A 23,246-nucleotide genomic window follows, 5' to 3' on the forward strand; every position below is an offset into this window, starting at 1 on the left:
CAGAAGAAAAAAAAAGGGACTGGTTGTGTGGGCTGGGAGGCAGAGGAAATGTATTATTTCCCCTATTTCTGCTTTATTGGTTAATGAAATAGAAAAATTTAGAAACATGTGATTATGTTAATTTTTTTCCTACATGATAAAGTGGCATTTCATCTATGGTATTACTATAGACAGCTAAGTTAGTTAAAAATATTACAGGCAGTCAAACAGGGCAAGGCCCTTAGAAGAGGCAGTATAAAGGATAAAAATATAACTGTGGGTAGAGGCACATTCATTAGAGGCCAGAACCCAAAAGATAAACTAACTACACCTACATGTGTCCCCCAGAGGTAAACACTAATGATTGATATTCTAACAGACATCAATCACCTGAGCAGGGGGCCTAAAAGAATCCCTGACCTACCCACCCCCCAAAAAAGTCCTTGTTCTTTCCATACACACATGCTATGTGACTTGTTTCCCATTAGATCAATATTACCTAAGCAATATACTAAGAATCTTACTAGTTGCTCATAGTTTTGTCCGATCTTATACCCATCTCCCAATTTTGCTCTATAAAGCTTCCTCTAAAAAGCGGGCTCCTTGGCCACCCACTTGAGACCCCTTCTGTCTTAGAGGCTTTCTTCCCCCAATAAATATTTCCGGCTCTTAACCTCCACTGTTCCTTAAAATTCATTCTTCCTGTCGAGCCTGGCGGCACAAGCCTTTAATCCCAGCACTTGGGAGGCTGAGGTAGGAGGATTGTTACGAGTTTTAGACCAGCCTGGGCTACCTAGTGAGTTCAAGGCCAGCCTGAACTGCAGAGTGAGACCCTGTGTCAAAAAAAAAAAAAAAAAAAATAATAATAATAATTTTTCAATTTTCAAAAACACGAACAGCAAATCAGACATCTAGCAGGTTGAGTTACAATATTTCCCTTATATTATTTTATTTAGATATCCTTATATCACTATGGCGTTGCTCTAAAGATAACATGAACCCACACCTGTTAAGAGATTTAGGGGGCTGGGGATTTAGCTCAGCGGCAAAAGCGCCTGCCTGGCAAGCGCAAGGTCGTGAGTTCGGTTCCCGGTACCGGAGAAAAACCAAAACCAAAAAAAAAAAAAAAAAAAAGAGATTTAGAAAAGTGCTTGACATATACCAAGTGTGTGCCTTGTTCTCTGCCTTGAAAAAAAGTCAGCTGTTCTACCGTACATCTAAGTAAAAAACCCATCAATTAAAGTGTATGACAGAAATCACACTAGAAAAGTTATGACCATAACTTTGAGATGAACAGTTGGATTTCAGCATAAACCAAGCCTGTTTAAGCTACCCAGAAGGTCCTCATCCGATGAGGAGGCCACAAGAGTCAGAGGGGGCAGGCCGGGTGGGACAACAGAGAGGCAAGTGGAGCCCTGAGGTGAGGACCCTGCCCCGCTTGCCAAGCCAAGACCCTGGCCTGCGGGCTTGACGGGACAGGGCGGGACCCAGACCCACGCCACGAGCCGGCTGAGCACCGCCTCCCACTAGGCACGCCTGCGCGCCAGACCGGAAGCGCAGGAAACCGGAACCCTCCGCAATCTGAGTCTGTTTCCGGAGGGAGCTCGGCTGCTGAGCACAAGCTTGGCGTTGCTGGAAGTTGACTCGGACGCGGTCTTTCCTACTGGAGTCTCAGCGGGGAAGACGCGGAGGCGCCGGCGATGAGGCAGAAGCACTACCTCGAGGCTGCAGCGCGAAGCTTACAGGATAGCTGCCCCGGCCAAGCCCGCTATCTCCTGTAAGCGAGGTTCGCGAAGGGCGTGGGAGGCGGGCGGCGAGAGGATCCTTCGCGCTCACGGGTCTCTTTCTCTTTCACAGCTGGGCCTACTCTTCGTCTCACGGTAGGAGAGCGCCGTCTGCGGGCGTTCAGCGTGCCTCGCCCCTCTCCTCTGTTTCGGGCGGCCCGCGGAATGATCTGAAAGAGAAGGCGGATCGATTCGCGCTTCTTTAAAAACAAAATCTAGAGGCTTCTTAAAATCCGAATTCCCTAATGTTTCTTCCCTTTCTTTCTGGCGACATTGAGTAATTCCCTCTCTCTCTCCCTCCCTCTCCCCCTCCTCTTGCCCCTTTCTTCCCCTTCTCTCCCACTCCCTCCCTTTCATTCTCTCCCTCTCATTGTCTCCCTCTTTCTCTCCCGCTCCTTCTCTCTCTCTCTCTCTCCCGCTCCTTCTCCGCCTGTCCCTCTCCCTCTCTCCCTCTCTCCACTATGCAAGGTTTCACTACGGAGCCTAACTACGCAGTTTAGCCTGGCCCCGAACTCGAGGCGATTCACCTGCCTCAGCCTCCCAAATGCAGGCCTACGGCATGCGCTCCTCGAAATCGTTTTTCCCTTTTTTTTCCAGGGCATCACACACAGTAGTAGTTCATCTTTCACCCCTTCCGCCAGCACTTCCCGATCTGCTTTGCTTGTTCCTCCTAGTCCCCCAACTTCTAAATACTGTCCCCTGTACCTTCTTCCTAGCTACACTTGGTGACTTTTCATCCAGTCTCATGGCATTTAAATACCGTATACTGAAGGTTTCCAAAGTCCAGGCCAGACCTTGTTTCCAGATTCTTGACTCATATACCAGATATCGTCTTGACAGCTTATTCTGAATGTCTGCTAGGCATTTCAAATTTAACTATGTCCAAAACCCTAGCATTACCCCTAATACACTTGTGTTTTTGCCATTTCACTGAGTAAATAACCTTATCTTTACAGTTCATTAGCCCAAAACCTTGGAGCTATTGTTAATTTAACAGCTCTCTCCTTGCCCACCCCAAAACAGTATGCCAACAAATCTCATTGGCTTTAAATGTCTGCAAATGCTATCCATTTTTTCATCCATCTACTGCTCCCACCCTGGTCCAAGCCATCCCTGGCCTCTCCAGGATTATTGCAGGAATTTCTACAGCCAGTGTGATACTGATAAAAACTAAAGGTAGATCATGCCCTTTCTTGGCCATAATGGTTTCCCACTTCATATTAAAAGGATTATTCTGCCCTTTAAGACAGATCCACATAACCTCTGACCTGTTGTAGACTCAGCCACAATAGGCCCCCTCTGTGCTGTTGTGTTTCAGGGCCTTTGGAGCTACCCTGTCCTCTGTCTGGAACTCTTGCTCATACATAGGCTTTGGTTCCACCCTGCAAATGTCACCTGATGAAGCCTCTTTCTAGCCACCCTACTTGAAATTACAATGTCTCCATCAACACTGTCTAAACCCTTTTCCTTTTTTTTTTAATTCCCAGCAAAAGCTTTTAATGTTATATATATTGTCTGTCTCTAGGAATTTGTCATTTGTTTACTGCTGTAGTTCCAGTATCCAGAACAGCATCTGGCATTTAAAATATGTAAATATGAATGAATTTTACATTTGGCAGAGCTAAGTTATAATCATGGCCTTTGGCCTTTTGTAGTGCTGTTGGATCTACTAGAGCTAAGCACAGTGCTGAATAGTAGGTACTCAATAAATACTGGTTGTGTTAATTGTTTGAAAAAACAAAATCACAGTGCAATTTGTTAATTTGTGGAAAATATGTTCATAAAACTGATGAGACAGATGTAAGAATGCAAGACTGAGCAAACCATTGAAGAGAATAAAAAATAAAAAAACCTATTAGAAACAATACAGAGTTTCACTGGACAAGATGGTAGGAATTCACCAATGGTTGTTATATTGCATACTGTTGTCTTCAAATTAGTTCTTCAGATTACCAGATATAAGCATGCAAAATTAGTCAAAAAGAGAAAAAAATTAGGCATTAATTGTTCCTTTCAGTAAACCATTAGACTTCAGCAGTACAGTTATCGCAGCTATCCGTCTATCTATATTTTTTTTTCCTTTTTGCTTCCTTCCTTTTTCTCCTTTCCCTCATTCCAGTTCCTTCCTTTGAGCAATTTCTTTCCCTTTCATAATATCTATTGTACATTTTGGGTTTTATTCTGAGCAACTTCATGGAAGATAACAATATGTAATATAATAGCCACTGTTAATTCCTATCATTTTGTTCTGAAACCCTGTATCCTTTTTATTGCTTTTGCTCTGTTTTGGTTTTGTCTGTGTTGATATTTTGCTATTGTTCTGTTTTTATTATTCTCTGTAAAATTAAAAAAAATAGTGAGGCATAATTGCCTTTTCTTTCACACAGTAGCAAGTAATAAACCAGGTTGCAAAGGTTGGAGTCCTGCTTCTCAGTTACTGAAAGGAGTGAGTGGATGGAATTACAGGATTTTACAGAATAAATTATTGTTTTATTTGTATAATTTTAGATGATAAGAGCACTTTTGAAGAAACATGTCCATATTGTTTCCAGTTGTTGGTTCTGGATAACTCTCGAGTACGCCTCAAACCCAAGGCCAAATTGACACCCAGAATACAGAAACTTCTTAATCGAGAAGCTAGAAATCATACACTCAGTTTTAAAGAAGCAAAAATTGTGAAAAAATACAGAGACTCCAAAAATGTATTGGTAAGATTTCAGTTCCAGTATATATGAATAATTTTATATTTTTTCACTAAAAGTTAAAAATCAGCCCATCTCTCACTCAGATTTGTAATAGTACATTTGGATTATTGACATACATATTTTTTTTCCTAGTGATTCATGTTTTATCATGTTTCATAATTAACCTTAAACTAAATACTTTGAGTTCTTCTCAGATCTCATTGTTGAGCAGTTATTTTCATAAATTTGAGCATTTCTTGAGCTGACCAGTATGACTGCTTGAATTGCAGTTTGTTTTTTTTTTGGTTTTGGTTTTTCTCCGGTACCGGGAACTGAACTCACGACGTTGGGCTTGCCAGGCAGGCGCTTTGCCGCTGAGCTAAATCCCCAGCCCCTTGAATTGCAGTTATTAATAAATTTTCAGTTAATGGTCCTTTCCTTTACACAGCTGTACCTTACATACACGGGTAGCCAGTCAGTACATGGTTACCATGGTCTCAAACCTCCTCATTTCCAAGTAATCCACTTTCCTTGTATGCCAAGCAAAAGTGAGTACATGTGCTGTTCATTAAGCATTTATTAAGGGTCTTTTGTGCCATACAGCAGTTATCAGATTATCTGTGGATTACTAGATGGAAACCAGTATCAGATATATTTTATATCCTGCATAGTCTGTGTTAACATTTAACAAGTGTTCAAGTGCCTGCTCTTTGGCAGGCATTGTACTGGGTACTGGACGTTATGACAGCTTAGGTCTAGCCTGAAGTTATAATTAATAATAACTTGGATTGAAAATTGTCATATTAACTGGCTGTGGTAGTGTACCTGAGTAATCCCAGCACTCGGGAGGTCAAGGCAGGAACATAGCTGTAAGTTTGAGGCCAGGCTGAACTACATAGTGAGATTCTGCCTGAGAAATCAAAACAAAAGAAAAAAATTGCCATGTTTAGAAGTTTACCCGTATTGGATAGGTAAGTCTTGTCCATTTTGTTTTGTCATAAAAGTGAATGTTAAAGGGGTAAGGAAGAAAGAATATTGAAATAAGTATAATTCACTTTCTCAACTTGTCAGAAAATTGCTATTTGGAAAATGTCCCTAAATGGGAAGATAAATATTTCTTCATTTTCGTCCAGTGTTTTGCCTTTATGAAGCTTACGTTCAAACATTTTCAAGAGATGAGCTAGAAGAGTGGTAGGAGTGTTTTACTCTTTGTTTTAATATATATATATGGCCTCTTTTCAAAAAGTATAAGTAAAGCAACATAGACCTTTGATATATGCAGATCTCCCATTTGCATATGCTGATGAACATCTGAATACTTCTCATCTAAACTAGTGTATACTGCTGAGGCATGGGCTGAATTCTGAGATAATGTAAGTGAGATATGTAGAAGAAAGGCATTTAGCTAGACAATGGATTCTTTAAAAAATTAATCCTGAAAAGAAAGCCTGTAGAGGTAAATATGGAAATGAGGAGGTTTGAGACCATGGTAACTCATTCGGTTTTCTAAGTTACTTTAGACCTGAACTTACAAAAGGGTCTACTTAAATTTTCAGTGATATTCTGCCATGTTTTATTGGGAAAAGGCTTGAAATTCATCTGCAAAACATACTACATATCTAGTGCTATTACAAAGAACATCTACATGTTAAAAGTATCATCCCCAGTCTCTTCTCCAGTTCTCCCCAAATAATGGTTTTATGTTGAAAAAACAGATTTTGTTATCATTTTTAAAAACTTAAATATAAATGTCTTACCATTAATTTTTCATTGAAGACTTTCTTACTTTAAATTTGTCTTGCTGGGTGTGGTAGTACATGCCTATAATCCCAGCACTTGGGAGGCTGAGGCAGGAGGACAGTTTTAAGTTTGAGACCAGCCTGGGCTACAAAGTGACCTGAAGACCAGCCTGAACTACGTAGTGAGACCCTGTCTCAAAAAGACAAAAAAAAAAAAAAATTGTGTGATTCCTGCTGCTATATTCAAGCTGCCAGGCAGCCTTTGTGTTGCTTATCTCTGTAGGACCCTGACATAAAAATTCAGGGAATATGTTATTTATTGTATTAAACTATAAGAGAACTCATATGACCAATATGTCTTCTTTTTTTATGGTAGTTGATTACTTGTAAAACTTGTAACAGAGCGGTTAAACATCATGGTAAAAGTAGAAGCTTTCTGTCATCATTGAAGAACATTCCTGTCACTCCTACAAGTAAACTCAGCCTGAAGATACAAGAAAAAAAGACTCCAAGTTCCACAAATTTACATCATGATATATCTGGTTCCAAAGGCAAGAGCCCAGCATTGATTTTCAGGTATCTTCCCTCACTAACTTTGAGTTGCCATACTGACTATTTCTTCTAATTGCCTTTGTTTAATATAAACTAAATATTCTGTGCAGATCTCCTTCAGTCTCTCCCTGGCATATTCCCAGCTGCTCATAAATATATCCACTCTAACTCCTGCATGTCCAAAACTTAGAGAGGGAAGAAGAGAATAAATTCCTATGGAAATCTGTAATTGAATGGGGATTTGTCAAGTGATATGAGGCTATCCATATGACTGGGCACATGTTTCTATTAATCCTCAGTATTTCAGTCACTATGATAACCAGTAAATGTAAATCTATAGAAACAATGAAAGAAATTTTGGAATATTGTGTTACAAAGAGAAAGTTGAAGTCTAACTTTGTCTACATTCTTAATTTTATTTCAACATTCCATCTAAAAATTCAACATAGAAAATTTTACTTTATTGGATAAATATAGTAAAAGAAAGTTGGGCTTATTTAAAGCAATTTAGTTGACTTGAGTCAGACCAGGCTATTGTCAGCCCTCTATAGGTTCTGCATCTGCAGATTAACCAGTCCTAGATCAAAATATTTACAGAAATAAAACCTGTCTCTACTGAAGATGTGCAAGTCTTTTTTCTTACCAGTATTCCCTAAACAATATGGCATAGCAACTCTATACTATATATATTGTATTAGGTATTACAAGTAGTTTAGAAATGAACTAAACTCTATAGGAGTTGTGAATACTGTGTCATTTTTTATAAGGGACTTGAGTACCTGCAGATTTTGGTGTGTATGGGGTAGTCCCAGAACCACTCACGCCATGGATACCAAGGAATGGTTGTGCTTCTTAATATATGCAGGAATGGATAGATCCTGCACATTTATTATACAAACAGGGTTTCTGTCTGATACCAGCTTGAAAAAGAGAGATGAGACTGATGAACCCAAAGTAAGGATTGAGGAAGATAGGATACAGTTGGAGGGAATGAAATGCAGTAGGAGTACATGAGGATCATGTATTCAGCGGATGTTTCTAGAGCACCTCTTATGTACCTGATATGGTTAAAAAGCACTGGAGTATACAATTAGTAGTACACATCTGCCCTGCAGAACTGACATCCTAGTGGGAAAGGTACAGCAGAATGGTAACTGCATGCATAAGTTGAAACCCTTCACCTTGAAAAAGTAAAGTGACCTTAAACTGAAGAAACAATGTTTTTAAAGTCCTTGCTAAGAACTGTCATAAATCTTGATGGCAGGCTCAAAGAAAACTTGAACCTAGTAAGATTCTACCTCTATCTAGGCCAATGGTGGCAAACCTATGCCATGCATGTTACTCTGTTTTTCTAAGACAAGGTGTTAATATATGAATTGTTTTCTCTAAACTAAAACCTCAGTATTCAGGTTTAATTGCAGCGTTGGGTTATTGCAAACCCACTTTATAATAAATAAGTGGGTTTTGGGTTGCAGTTTAGCACTCAGTCCCTAAAAGATTTGCTGTCATTGCCTTAGGCTAATCTTTTGGGTGCAGTAAAGCTTCTAAGATACCCCGTGTTCCTCCTAAATGTTGCTCAAAGCCTAATACTCATGAGATTTTTAAAAATAGGAATGACTGCCCATATAGACCAACAGTATAAAAGAGTGGAAAATTATTCTGATAGCAGTTACAGAAAAAGTAATTTGTTATTGTCACTAAAACAGGTTTTTTTGTGTGTGTTCCCTGCCCCGCTCCTTTTCAGAACACCTACATCTGGCCAGTCAACACCCATTTGCTCCTCAAAGAGTGGGAACAAAAGAAAGAAACACTTCTCTCAGCTAAAAATGTTGCTTAGTCAGAGTGAATCCCAAAAGAATGTAAAGGTGGACTTCAGAAATTTCTTATCTTCACTGTGAAGGCTGGACTTTGAAATTGAAAATAAGAAATGTCAGCCAGGCATGGTGGCGCATGCCGGTAATCCCAGCACTCAAGAGGCTGAGGCAAGAGGATCGTTGCAAGTTCAAGACCACCCTGGGCTACAAAGTGAGCTCAAGGCCAGTGTGAAATGCATAGTGAGACTCTGTCTCAAAAAGACAAAAAAGAAGGAATGTCTATTGTAATTTTTTTTTTTTTTCAGTGGTCCTGGGGGTTGAACCCGGCACTTCAATGCATGCTGGGCAAGCATTCGACAGCCCAAGCTAAACCCGCAGCCACAGTCTACTCTAATTTCTGAAACTAAAATTAGTAAAACAGTTTTTTAAACTTTTATTTGTTCTTTGAATAAATGGAAACTAAGTTCAAGAACAAGCTTTTCTTGGCATCCTTCAGTGTTTATGGGGAAAATCTGTCCTTAGAATGAATAACTGACTTCACAGAGTGCTTGTGTGGATTGAAACTGTGAAAGGTGCTTCTCTCCCTTTAGTTTTTAGCACTTTTTATTGTTTGTCACTTTCTTTCAAAAGGAAATTGAAAACTTCATGTGAAGGATGTGTTCACTCATGAAGAGGTTTCTTCGTGTGTGTGTGTGTGTGTGTGTGTGTGTGTGTGTGTGTAGCCTTATTGCTAATTCAGAAAAGGAGCCTAGAAAACAAACATCTTTGTTTCCTCACCCGTCATGTGCATAACTGTGTAAGTAAAATCTAAACATTACAGTGGTGCCTCAGTTCTCTCCACAATTCTAGTCACAAACCAAACTAGACAAGAACAGAATCAAATTTCCCCATAAGGTCACTATTGATCCTAAGCATTGAATTTGATTCAGTTCTCATCCAACTTTGTTTGCAACCAGAATCATGGAAAGAATCAAGCTTATAAACCAAGGTGCCATTGTATTCCTATTTTGGATGCAAAAGTAAATGTCCGCCACTTTCTTTCCAGTGCTGGGTATTCCATCCAGGGCCTGCCACTGAGCCTCACCTCTAGCCCAACATTCTTGATTATAAATGATTCCATAAGATACTAGAATTTCCACTTTTACAACTTTATATTGCTCCTACAGTAATATTTTACCTTAAAGTGGTGTTTTAATTTGTTCTGATGAAGACTTATATCCAGTCCAAGAAATTATATCAAAATGTAATATAGTAATAGCTATCTAGAAAGAACATCTAGCTATTGGGAAAGAACATACAATTTTAAAAAAAGATAAACTAGGATTTTATTCAACCTATCTTCTAGAAAGCCCTTTAAAATTGTATTGTAAATTAGTATAGCCATTTAAGAAAACAATATAGAGGTTTCTTTAAAAATTAAAAGTATATCTGTAATCAGTAGTCCCGCTTTTTGGGTATGTATCTCAAGGGAATTGAAGTCAGTGTGTTACAGAATTGTCCATACCCCCACCTTCATTGCTAAGAAACAACCCACTAATACATCAACTGACAAATGGATTTTTTTTAAATGTGGCCTATATACATAATAGAATACATTGTTTTTAAAAAGCAGAAAAATGTCATTTGCTAGAACATGGATGAACCTGGAGAACACTGCTAAATGAAGTAAGCCAGGCACAGAGAGACATCTCATATGATCTCACAATACACATGGATCCTGAACAGCTGAACTTACAGAAGGAAATGATACATATTTGAGGTGATAGATATGTTACTTAGCCTGCTTTGATGTATAATAGTTACATGTAATATCTCATTATACTGCACCACAATAAGTATATACAATTGTTTATCTATTAAAAATAAAATGGCACCAGACATGGTGGCACACACCTATAATCCCACCACTTGAGAGGCTGAGGCACAAGAATCGCTGTGAGTTCAAGGGCAGCCTGGGCTACATAGTGAGATCCTGTTTCAAAAACTTAAAAAAATAAATAAAATGGATGGGCAAGAGCTCCATGTATAGTGAATTTTACAAGCAGTACTGAGCAAGACAGCAAAATTTAAAAACTTAAGTCATTTAACTACCGAGTTCTGATTTGTTTCTAAGCCTTCCTTCACTTGAAAATTTAAAGCAGATTTTCATTAGAGCTTGGCAAATTGACACACCAGGGCTAACCAGCTGTTTTTAGATTTATATAAGCTATGTTGACAAATACAAGTACCAAAACAGTGGTGAACTGAGCCAGGCTTTCCCTGTGTCCACAGCATCTACCACTGTCCCTATTAATTAGGCTTCTGACAGCTTAGGTTCATAAAATGCTCGAAAGCTCAAGAATTACTCTGCGATGGGTATTCTCAGAAAACATGTGCCTCTTACTGGTCACTGTGAATCAGCTGGCACTACTTTCAAAGCTGAGCAGTCTACCACACTTTTAGGAGAGAAACATTTTTCAGCTCTTGTTCCAACTCTCATCAAGACGGGTTGACAGCGTCAAGTTCTGATTTTATTCATAAGCAAGAGAAAGTTATGGTGAGATGAGCATGTATGACATACACTTGCCATCCATCCTCTAAAAAGAACATGGCATGGGTTAAGACCTAATGAATACTGACAGAGCTCTGTGACACATGATTTTCCAGGATCAGAATAACTGAAGGTAATACAGTGTTGAGTTTAAAACTAAGTTTTGTTTGTTTGGCCTTTGTGGGTGGCGCACGCCTGTAATCAGCACTCGGGAGGCTGAGGCAGGAGGATTGTTGCAAGTTCAAGACCGGCCTGGGCTACAAAGTGAGCTTAAGGCCAGCCTGAACTGCATAGTGAGACCCTGTCTCAAAATAGACAAAAAAAAAAAAAAAAAATCTAAACACTTCTGCAGTTACTGAAGTCATGTTGCAATTTTATCCTGAAAATATATTGTAGAAGGATTTTTGAGGACCTAAAATATAAATTAGTTTCATTAAGTAGAATACAAAGAAACAACTACACATTTTCAATACTTTTAATAACAAATGAGGGCCAGGGATATAGCTCAGTAATAAATGAGGGCCAGGGATATAGCTCAGCGGCATAGCACCTGCCTGGCAAGCGTGAGGTCATGAGTTCAACTCCTGGGTACCAGCAAAAAAAAAAAAAAAAGATTTCTATTTCAGAATTTATAAAGTGCTTACAGAATGCTGTCTAAATCCATAGTCTTCACTGAGTCATACTGCAAATACAGAAACCAAGCCCAAGTTAAAAAATGAAGCAGATGCCAGAGATATAGCTCAGTAGCACAGCACCTGCCTGGTAAGCACAAGGTCCTGAGTTTGAGTCTCGGTACAAAAACAAAAAACAGCCAAAAAAAAATTTTAAATCAAGTTATGGTGGGCCAAGGATAAAGCTTAGAGGCATAAGCACCTGTCTGGCAAGCCTGAGGTCATGAGTTCATTTCCTGGTACAAAAAAAAAAAAAATCAAATTATTTTTAATAATGGATTTAATTTTTATAATAAAACTACTTTCTAAAATGACAGCAATATTTAATCTCTTCACTATTTCTGATGTCTTCATGTATTCAGTCTATTAACTGCCAAAAATATTACCTAATGTTTTATTTCATATGTCCATGAACCATACTTGAAAATAAAATTGTATGCCCATTGCCCTTAATCATTTGAAAAACAATGGTTTTGCTACGTTAAGAATTTTTTTTTTTTTTTTGTCTTTTTGAGACGGTCTCGCTATGTAGTTCAGGTTGGCCTTGAGCTCACTTTGTAGCCCAGGCTGGTCTCAAATTCAAAACAATCCTCCTGCCTCAGCCTCATGAGTGCTAGGATTACAGGTGTGCACCACCACGCCTGGCTGAGAACTTAATTTTTAAAAATTAATTTTATTGGGACCTTTTAGATAATACATAATGATCACCTTCAGCATTGGGAATTTGTACCTGTACTTGATATATCTTGATTCTTCTTTTATCCCAAATCCCCTCCCTTCCCTTCAACCCCTCTTCCCCTCATTTACAAAAACTTTGTTTCCATTTTTTTCCTCCTTTTTTTTCTTTAATATATGAACTGTTTGCTCTAAACTAAAACCTCAGTATTCAGGTTTTAGTTCATGCTGGCCTTGAATTTACTAAGTAGACTGGACTACTATAAATACACTATTTTAAATTGAAGCAAGTCACAGACTTTAAAGTTGATCACCAGTGGCTGTCATCATGTGGTCCCTAAGATCAGTAGCAGCCGCATTAAGTCATTAGACAAGTAAACCATTATGTCTTTCCACAGATTTACTGAATTAGAAGCTGTGTGTAGGGCCCAGCCATGTGTAGTTCAATAAATCCTCTAGATGATTCTGATACTCCAGCATTTCTCTGCCATAACACAGTTGAATACTTCAGGTACTTTGCTTCCCTCTCAGTCTATTAATCTGTCCCCTTAATACCCATATCCAATGAATGAGTCACAGAAACAACCTACACAGAAAAGCTTCAAAAAGAACATAAAACTTTATTAATAACATTTATACTGTCATCAGATACAGCCAAAGAAAAAAGGATAAACAAACAGGGAGAGTTCATCTTCCCATGTGCTATTGCCACCTCAGAACAGTGTGGATGGCTGGAATTAAGAGTTGTCAACAAATACTCTGTATAAATAAATTCATTAAGTAACGCAATGTTCCCTTTCTATACACAGAAGAACTGGGTGTACACTTTAAAAAGCTTTGATATAGTGCAACAATTATGAAACATGACTACATGTTGAGGAGCTATTTCTTAATAGAATACTAAGTAGTTTAGTAGCTTATATTATTCCACATTATATAAATTTTTAGAATGGAAAATTCAGAAAGAACCTTTTAACTTTCCCTAAAATTTACTTTTGAAATTTTTCTCTCTTAACAGGTGTCAGAACCAGTTCAGTAACTATACTGTGAAAAGATGAGTTGCTCCTTTACAGTAAAAACTAAAAACCTATGTTTGTTCTTTTAATTTTGCAAATCAAGGTGACTGGGTCATTCCAGCTTTTGCTGATTCCTAAGGATTTCTAATAGAAAAACCCTGATTCAGAGTGCATGTGGAAAAGGTTACCAAAATAGCTGCATCTGGAATGGTTTTCCTCATAGGGAGGTTGGTACTGAGCACAATCCATTTTCTCAGACTCCCAGTTCCTCACTAAGATTCTTTTACTTACCGTAGTGAAGGAAGGAAGGAGTGGAGGGAGCATCAGGGAATCTGTTCAAACAAACTGCCACTCAGGACAGCAATCTGCACTGTTTATGGAGAAAAGAGTGATGGTATCCATTCAAAGCATAGTACCCCTCATGCAGGTATGGTGACATGCTTTTCAATTGAGGGGCCAGGCCAAACCACACTCAGTTGCATGATTTGCCTCAGGTACACAATGATGAAAATGCTCATGATTAAGAATTTGGTATTACAGTACCCCAATCTAACTAACCCCCTTTACTGTGAAAATTTAGTCTTTCTTTTAGGAAGGAAGACTATTTACTGCTAAGGCTTACTAAAAGCTAACTATCATAAGGCTGAGAACATGACTTCTAAAACAGACTATATTATTTATGTTCAGTTAGGGAGCTACCCAACTGAAGTTGGTGGAGGACTGATCAAGGAGTGGGATTCAGATTCTTGAGTACTATCACTTATCACAAATCTCATCAAGCTCTTTAAAAAAATAATGCATTTTTATCATAAATATTTAGAGCAGATACTGGCATTAAAATCAGTATCTAAGTCAGAAGTCTGTCTTTAACGGTGAAAATATGCCAACAAACTCCTAAAAGATTTCAAATCTTCCCACAAGTACATAGTTTATAAATTAGTTTTAAATGGAAAATATATGTATGTATATATATATATATTGAATGGACAAATCACTTCAGCAGATCATAAATAAGGTCAAGATATGGAAAATAAGTTAACATACAAGTGTTTGCTTTCACATTAGCAACAACAAAAACAGTATACTTTCTTAAGAGATGTAAGCAGGTTTTCTAACTGTATTTGTTATCTCCTCCTCCCCTCTGCTGAAATATTTCTTCTATTTCTTACACCTAGAGATAGAGGTACACAGCACAGGCAGCCACCCCCATGTGGAGTTTGGCTGCCACACACAATCCCCTTAGAGTGATGTTACAAATATTGGCCAAGGTCTACCATGAGTAATTTATCAACCATATTGTAAGTTAAATACATTCATGGTTAGGTGGATTAGGTTCCCACATGCGCTTTCAGCGGTAGTATGCACAGGGAACCCAACTACTGTTGTTTCTGTGAGAAAACGTATCCTCTGAAACACTTTGGAATATAAGACGTATATGGTTCAGGACTACTACATGTATCTCTGTTTTGGAGAGGTCACATTAGTAAAAGCACTGTTTCTATAACTACTGGCTATTAACAAATATATGCCTTTTCCTTCACATGTAAATTTATTTGAATCTTAATCTCTGATACTGAAGGGGAAAAAAAAACGAGTGAAACCATTCAGAGTAGTGAAATATAACTGGCTTTGTGGGATTTAAAAGATGTTTTATTATCTAATTTGAATCTGCTTACAATGAGACATGTTTAATATGTAAAGCAATGAGAAAAATATTTATCCTAAGTTATTATTAAAGACAAATTCACAGCTTAACAATGTGACTTAAAAAGAAAACTGGAGAGCATGCAACTGCACTAACACACAAGGTTAGAAATAAAAGGTAAAAGTACATTTGTTTTGTATTTACATCTGTAAAGATACAAATATAAAATTTACCAGATCTACCCTGTAGTGTGGCACTGCTTAATTTCCAAATATACAGTCACTCAAAAACCCTACAGAAACATAAAAAATGTTCCAGACTACTTTACTAAATGGTAATGAATACTGCATTCTAGAACTATCAGAGCTAAAAAATACTATTGTTTTTAAGTTATATGGTTGATGGAATAATAAAAGTATCATTCTTTTAGGTTTAATTCCATACATGAATTTTTTAAATTAATAGGATCAATTACATTAAAAGACTGATTTGTTAAGTATAAATCAGCTCCAGAACCAAAGTTAATTCTCTTGGTAGTGTCAAAATTTGTAACATTTCCGAAGCTTTTTCATATTAATGTACTCAAATAATGCTAAACAGTGTAACCAAGGGAATCCCTGCTTAACATGTATTTACTCTACACTGGCAGATGGAATGGACTGCTACTGTGGTAAAGTTCTCTAAGGTTCTGCTCTGACCCTTCAGTTGGTGCCCGTGTTTAGTGTTAAATTGCTGGCCTCTAGGGATCAAAGGCATGGAGAGGCACAAAACTAGTATTTGGGTTGGGGAGAAAGGTGGAGATTAAGTTGGAACATTCAGTTTCTTCTATAATCAAGTCCTAACTATACCATAATAAAGTCTCAACCAACGCCTGATTAGTTCTTCCCCTTTAGTAATTAGATAGCATACAGTGATTAGATACTGAAAACAATAAAGAAAAACAATTGAAAATACATGAAGAAATAGAAACATGAAAGTTTTCACAAGGCCTTGGATCAAAAAAATTTACAAAAAGATCTTTTGAAAATAATCACTATTTGTGAGCTTATTAATACACAGATCATCACTTTGTTTAAACTAAGTCATGTTAACTTACTAATAAAATAGTAAACAAACCAACATTTTAAACAATTTTATAAATTACGTGTTTCTTTTGTTAGCATCACTCTCTGAACAGTATACAAAAATAACGCTACAGGACTATCCACCTAACTTGTCTCCATCTCTTGCAAAGTCTTGGGTCCTGGAAAGAGAATGGTCATCAATCTTCACTGTAGATGTCCCCTGCAAAGGGCAGGTGCATGTGGCTGCCAGTGACATTGGGTAATCGAGATAAATCTGGTAGGCTCTGGATCCGGGACCTAAGTTCTTTGCGCACCAGGGAAACTCTGGCTAACTTGCGCTTGTATTCCTGCAAAATCAAACCATTTTTATTAGCATTTGGACGTTCAAAGAGCTACCTAGTTAATGCTATACATAAAATCTGATATTATACTGTTAATGCCAAATTTAAAAAATTATCCCAATATTGAGTTTTAGTAATTTAGTAACACAAGATGGGCTATGAAAATATATAGGTAAACACTATTATTTGAAAGAAATCTTTTAACTACAGACTAACAAATACACCTAGCTTCTGCATATAAGAGTTCCAGGTATTGAGTTTGAATAATTAAAATTACGTATTTATCTTTACAAATTAAACTGAAATTTAGAAGTTTTCAACTATGAATGTGGCAACAAACCATCACAGTATTATCCGTACCCATAACTATCTCCAACAAAAACCAACTGCTTCATATTAACTGCTTTTACAACCACTGCATATTGAAGTTTACATTTATTATTACTTTTAAAAATTGTGGTGGTAATTACATCCACCACTGAATGTTTTTTGTTAAACTGGGTGTGGTGGTGTACACCTGTAACCTCAGCACTTGGGAGGCTAAGGCAGGAGGATCGCTATCAGTTCCAGGCTAGCCTGGGCTATATATTGAGTACTACATAGTACGAGACACTGTCTCAAAAAAAAAGTTATTTGTTAATTAAGGAAGCATATATTATACAAATTTTATAAAGTTTGGATAGCTATAATTCAATATAATGTTTCCTTTATAATCTTATGTATTTTACTTTATGCATTTAAACACATTTTAACTTGAGAAGGGGATCCATGACTTCACCAGACATAACACCAATGGCTCAAAAACAGGCTCAGAGAGCCTGCAAACAGGGAAGGCAGCTGACTAAATGGCTAACTGGGAACAACCACTCCTCTGTAGTGAGAACTGTCTCCTGACAGCCCTAAATCCTCAACTAAATCCGCCATACATGGTGGCCGAGGATACCTTCTGCACTCTTATCACCTCGCGAAGATGAGGCCTGAAGAGTGAGTCTAGAAAATGGGTATTCTTCCTTCTAGAAAGACTAAAATCTTTTCCCTCCCTTTGACCAAGGCTGATCTCATAAAGAAAATAGATTGAGTTAAATGATAACCAGCTTTACATTTTGTAAACATTAAGTGAACATTCTGTTACTCCCACAAGATGTAACTTTTTCAGTAGTGTATCTCAACTCTGACTGCACATCAGAATCACCCAGAATATTTCTAGAAGAACTACTGATTTTTCAAGAGAACTATGGACCCCACTGCATATCAATTAAATATCTGGAAAGGGGTCCAGAATATATGGATTTTGCAAAAGTTCTGAAAATGATGGGGATACAGAGCTAGAACTGTGAACCACTTCTCTACATTAGTTAGGCTTCTCTGTATTACTGAGACTTCCTTTTAGAAGGGCCAACTTTTACCACATCCACATGTCCCTGATTTCTAACCTACCCCGAAGGTTAAGATGCAGTACAAGATACTTCAACACAGTTCTGTAATCTCGAGTTACGATCTGTTTCCTCTTACTTCCTGCCTTTACCAGTGATACAATACAATGCCACATAGGTTTCAGCATGGTGACTCAGCACAGAAGCATGGAGTATTTCATTCTGGATGCATCCTTCTCAACAGAACCTTCTGCTACACACCTCCACATGGATCTTGCTCACAACATGCCAGTGCAGTAGCAAACACATCCTCCATCTGTACCACATCAGTGTCCCTCACAGTTCTCATCCACACTACTCTTGAATACGCACTTTGGGGGCAGTTCAGTATACTCAGATTCCGTTCAAACACATTCAAAGTGAATTCATATTCTCTGCTTGTCTTGGGGCTGGAGACCTGCACTGTGTCCCTGCTAGTCATTTTTCCCAACCCTGGTGTCTAATTTCCAACACCCAGATGGGCTCGTCTTTAATTACTAAGAGTTATCTTTAAAGCCAGGCACAGTGGCACGCACTTGTACTTCCGGCTCGTTGGGAAGCTGGAACAGGAGGATGCCTTGAGGTCAGAGGCCAGCTAGGTTGAACTGCCTGAAACCTAGTAACTACCTGACTGTATTATCCATGCCACAGCCCTAAAAATTTTATACTGACTCACTGGTGGTCTAGAAAGAGGCACCAAGATTCCAGAGCCTGGTTTATTATGGCAACAATGCTCACAATAATACATACGTGTTACTTTGGCTCTAATGTACCCCAACAGTAAGACTTCTCTCGGGTCAGAACCATAACACCACCACTCATGCACTCCGCTTTCAAAGCACTTTTGAAAAAAGTCGCTACTACTTTGTGTACTGTCCATTTTGCCCCACAGGACTATTAAGTGTAATGACAGTCTGACATGTAGCAGATGCATGTTTTTGAAGCACTGGGGATACACTTTTCAACAAAACAGAGTCTCCTATCTTTGCAAAACTAACACTTCAAGGGGAATGAAGCATAAAAACAGACACTACTTTAGATATGAATACAACAAGGAAAGTAATACCGGGTAACAGAATAAAATGAAGCAATGTGGTGGAGGGGCTAGCACTACTTCACAAATAAATCAGCAGAGGGAACCAAAGGTCCAAAAATGTTAAATTTCACCGCTCTGGAACTAGAGACTGGCCTCTACCACAACAGCTTGAGGAGCCCCACCGACCAGCTTCTTCGTAAATTAGAGTACTATTTAAAAAATCACCACTCTTTAAAGCCTCGGAAAGTGGTCCTAAGAGCAAAGAGCAAATGAAACATCTGCTGAAGAAAAATCTACAAAGACTCAGTAAGGGCCAGGCCTGGCAGTGCCCATCTGTAATCCAGCACTCGGGAGGCCGAGGCAGAAGGATCATTGTGAGTTTGAGACCAGCCTAGGTTACAAAGCGAGCTCAAGACCAGCCTAAACTACATAGCGAGATCCTGTCTCAAATAGACAAAAAACAAAAAAACTCAGCAAGAATAGCAAGTGTGTGTTATCTGAACCCACAAGGCTCCTTCTTTTCTCCTCCCACCTCAGCAAGTAATGGACTCCAACTGCTGCAACCCACAAGGATTACTCCGAGCTGCCAGTGCTCCCAGTTGAAGGGTTTTCTTCCCAGAAAGTGAAGGAGAGCAGCATTTCTCACTCTGCCACCAGCTGGCTAGCTTTCAAGTCAATTCCTGAGCTAGGGAAGTTAGCCTAGGAAAACCCTCTGGCCCAGTGCCCACACTACCTTGGATGTGAAGCACTGAGAAAACTGGGTTCCTCATAACCCTTGTCCTCAGTTCAGGAAGCACTGCCTCCACATCAGATGAGGCAAACTGAGATAACTTTGACTGCTTTCCCCTCCCCTTCACCAAGAGTGGGGGTAACATTCAGACAAATCCACTGCACTAGAGTCTGATTTGAGTTAGGTCTACTTGAAGAAGTGGGCAGTAAAACAGTTCCTATCTCCAAGTCAGATAAATAGGAAGCAATCCACAGAATTATCAAAGCAAAAATGCAGAAAGTCAAAATTAAAAAATCTTGAAAAAAGCAAGAAAAACCCATTACTAAAAAGGACACCAGTAAGATTATCATTCTACTTCTCAGCAGAAACACCAGGGGGCAGAAGCCAGCAGGAAAATACATTTGAAGCTCTCAAAGAAAAAACACTTCCAACCAAAAATCCTAAATTTGGGAAAGTTATCTCAAAAATTAAGGTTTTTCTCCAAACAAAACCAGAAATCTGTTGCTAGCAGATTCACCTTACAACAATATTAAGCAAATTTCTTTACTATAAAAGTGGCCTGAAAGTTAATGGAATTCGCTGGGTGTGGTGGCTCATGGCCTATAATCCCAGTACTCAGGAGGCTGAGGCAGGAAGTTCACTGTGAGCTCAAGGCCAGCCTGAGCTATATACAGTACTGAGTTCAGGGCCAGTCTGAACTAAATAATGAGATGCTGTCTCAAAAAAAAAGTTACTGGAATCCACACCAAGAAAAAAAAAACTTAAAAAACAAAAACCACAACACCCAAGGAACCAGCCGTGGTTGGGCATACCCGTAATCCCAGCAGCTGGGAGGCCAAGGCAGGAGGGTCACTGTACATTCAAGGCCTACCTGAACTACCTGCGACCCTGTCTCAAAACAAGCACCCCAAGGGGTAAAGGTTATTGCTGTGGACTATAATGCGTGCCCACTCCCTCTCCATGATGAAGCCCTAACCCTCCAGGTGACTGTATTTGGAGACGAGGCCTTAGGGAAAGCAAAGGTAAATGAAGCTGGTATTGCCATAGCTTTCCTGCAAACCCAAAACTGCCCTAAAATACCTATTTTTAAAAGTCTAATGGACAAATTAAACTTTTTCCCAGATTATACAAACTGCTTGGCTCATCTTAATCTTCACAAAAATCCTGAAATTAAATGTCATTACTGTTTTATAGATGAGGACACATTTGTCCTTAATTTACTGATTTGCCAGTGTCATCACTACTACCTCAAAGCCTGCAGTCTCTCTCTCTTTCTAAGGAGTTTATTTGCTTTCAGTAATGAGAATCAGACTCAGGACCTCGTGCTGGTCAGGCAGGTGCTGTGCCACTGAGTTATATCCCTAGCCCCTCTCTTTTTTGGACCTAGTCCTTCTCTTTTTTGGATCTCTTACAATTCTTAAATCAGTTTTTCAGCTCCAGCTTCCCACCAAGGCTCATTCCCACTGGTTATATCCAATTCCCCTAATTCTTAAAATTTTACCCACTTCATAGTCTAGGTATATTCTCACTTTGACAGAAGCCCCTTCTCTATCCCTGCCATCCTTACTTCAGGTTCCCAACGGAAGCTATCTCTGACCTGTCTAATCCACACGTATGTATGTCTGCCATTCTGTCAGATTTCCCCAAAGGCAGGAGCAATCTTTATACTGCCAAGACACTTCAACATGATCAAGTGGTATGACATACCTACACATAATTTATGCACTATAATTTTGTTTGAAATGTGAACCTTAAGAAAAACTTTTCCTTAGTCAATACTTAGTATATATCAAGTATCCAAAACTTAAAAAAAAATTTCTGACATATTATGAATAACCACTGCCACAGGAAAACAAACTTTTGAGAGAGGATCTCACTATGTAGCACAGGCTGGCTTTGAACTTGTGAGGATTACAGGCATGCCCCATCACACAGTTTGCCATAGAAATCTTTCTTAATCTAGCCACAACTTTCAATGTGTTACTACTCATTTTTATTGTTTTGTTTTTTTTTTTTGTGGGGGGGAACCTTTTTGAGATAAGGTCTTGCTACACAGTTCAAGCTGGCCTTGAGCTCACTTTGTAGCCCAGGCTAGTCTCAAACTCCAAATGACCCTCCTGCCTCAGCCTCCCAAGTGCTGGGATTACAGGTATATGCCACCACACCCAGTTTATCAACTTACTTCTTAAAACTACTACTAGATTTTGTCTAGTTTCATACCCATAATTAAGGGGAAACATAGTTGGTATTTATTGCAGTATTCAGCAGAGCAATGAGTTTTAACAGGGCCTGTCTATACTCCTTGAAGTCAGGAGATGTGGTTTGAAACAATGCCTCTCTTACTACCTATGTGACCCTGGGTAGGAACTACCTACAATCTTCTAAGTCTTAAATGCTTCTCCATAAAACAGGACTATCCTAAAGAGGTATGAGGATTAAATAAATCGATGGGGGAGTTATTAAATTTAAGAATGCTATATATCTGTGGTAACAATCACTTTGTACTAAGAATTAAAAAAATAAACTTACCAAAATTCAGAGCTCTTAACTCACTTTAGGACTGACCCAGGTAGTTATTCTCAAATTCTAGTTGCCCTAGATAAATGACTTATTTTTGAACTTACACATTTTTATGGCTGCCCTTTTCTTACAAATGCTACTAATTCAAACTGCACTCACATGGGGATCTCTGGTGGTTGATTCCAAACTACATGCCTATAGCCTCACTGGCTTCCTACCCACTTCTTTAGATACAGTTACCATAGCAGAAACTGAAGGGCACCAAACCAGGAAGCAGAATCCTGACTCCAGTGAGCCAGTTGTGTCTTTTGTACGAAGCAAATATAAACAGTCCAGATTTCACAATGCTGTGAAAACCAGGGATGAGTCACTCCATCTCCAGGTTCCCTTCCAAAGTTTAACAATATGTCTAGGTTGAAAAATACCCAATATAAAAGATGTACTTGCCACATATGGTGGTGTATGCCTGTAATACCAGCACTTGGGAGGTTGAGGTAGGAGGACTGCTGCGAGTTCAAGGCTACTTTGGGCTACATAGTGAATTCAAAGCCAACCTGAACTACATAGTGAGACCCTGTCTCACCCAGGTAAGAACCAAAATGTGTAACAGAAATTGTGAAATAGGAAGAAATTGTTCAGAAGGAAAGGGGAACTGGGGAAGGGGAAGGGAGGACAAAGAAAAAAATGAGAAGAGGAGGATAAAATGGAAACAAAAGTACTGGCACTACTAATGGAGAGTTGTCATTTCCTCATGAACAACAGCATTATGCACTTTGAGATGAACTTCTTCACAATAGGAGCAACACAATAAAGACATAATAGGAAATAGGGACTACTCTATAGGAATGGTGCCCAACACTGCAGGAAAACTGAACTTAACAGTAATTATTAGTTGTAATCTTCAGGATAGGGGGACGGAGGTACAAGTTGGGAGGTGAGAGGCAACATGTAACACTGGTTTTTTCTCTACTATGTACACAACTTCAAGATCAAGAGAATTTAAGGAAACAACCTGTACTATTTCTACCTGTACGGATAATTAAATGAGGAAGCC

The 23,246-nt window shown here is 38.7% G+C and overlaps 2 protein-coding genes across 2 annotated transcripts in view; one reads left to right on the plus strand and one right to left on the minus strand.

Annotated features, from left to right (window-relative positions):
- Window positions 1-1,558: 1,558 nt before the first annotated feature.
- Window positions 1,559-8,722, plus strand: LOC102007956 (chromosome unknown open reading frame, human C18orf21). Its single transcript, XM_005372803.2, has 5 exons — window positions 1,559-1,756; window positions 1,837-1,859; window positions 4,272-4,471; window positions 6,563-6,762; window positions 8,483-8,722. The coding sequence occupies exons 1-5, from the start codon at window positions 1,680-1,682 to the stop codon at window positions 8,634-8,636; spliced, it is 654 nt and encodes a 217-aa protein (XP_005372860.1). The 5' UTR covers window positions 1,559-1,679; the 3' UTR covers window positions 8,637-8,722.
- A 4,306-nt stretch (window positions 8,723-13,028) lies between these two features.
- Window positions 13,029-23,246, minus strand: part of Rprd1a (regulation of nuclear pre-mRNA domain containing 1A) — a 61,447-nt gene continuing 51,229 nt past the window's right edge. Inside the window, exon 7 of the mRNA XM_005372805.1 lies at window positions 13,029-16,500. Coding sequence (XP_005372862.1) covers window positions 16,351-16,500 — 150 coding nt within the window. The 3' untranslated portion in view covers window positions 13,029-16,350. The remainder of the gene's footprint in view (window positions 16,501-23,246) is intronic.

The sequence above is a fragment of the Chinchilla lanigera genome, unplaced genomic scaffold, assembly GCF_000276665.1.
Source record: "Chinchilla lanigera isolate Chin_1 unplaced genomic scaffold, ChiLan1.0 scaffold00001, whole genome shotgun sequence".
In the NCBI taxonomy this organism is placed as follows: Eukaryota; Metazoa; Chordata; class Mammalia; order Rodentia; family Chinchillidae; genus Chinchilla; species Chinchilla lanigera.

What these genes read in the sequence shown, in the direction of transcription:
- LOC102007956 (XM_005372803.2), top strand. Translation starts at nt 1,680, where the DNA reads ATGAGGCAGAAGCACTACCTCGAGGCTGCAGCGCGAAGCTTACAGGAT. An exon ending in GGCCAAGCCCGCTATCTCCT is followed by an intron (nt 1,757 to 1,836) that starts GTAAGCGAGGTT and finishes TCTCTTTCACAG; the next exon opens with CTGGGCCTACTCTTCGTCTC. An exon ending in GAGACTCCAAAAATGTATTG is followed by an intron (nt 4,472 to 6,562) that starts GTAAGATTTCAG and finishes TTTTTATGGTAG; the next exon opens with TTGATTACTTGTAAAACTTG.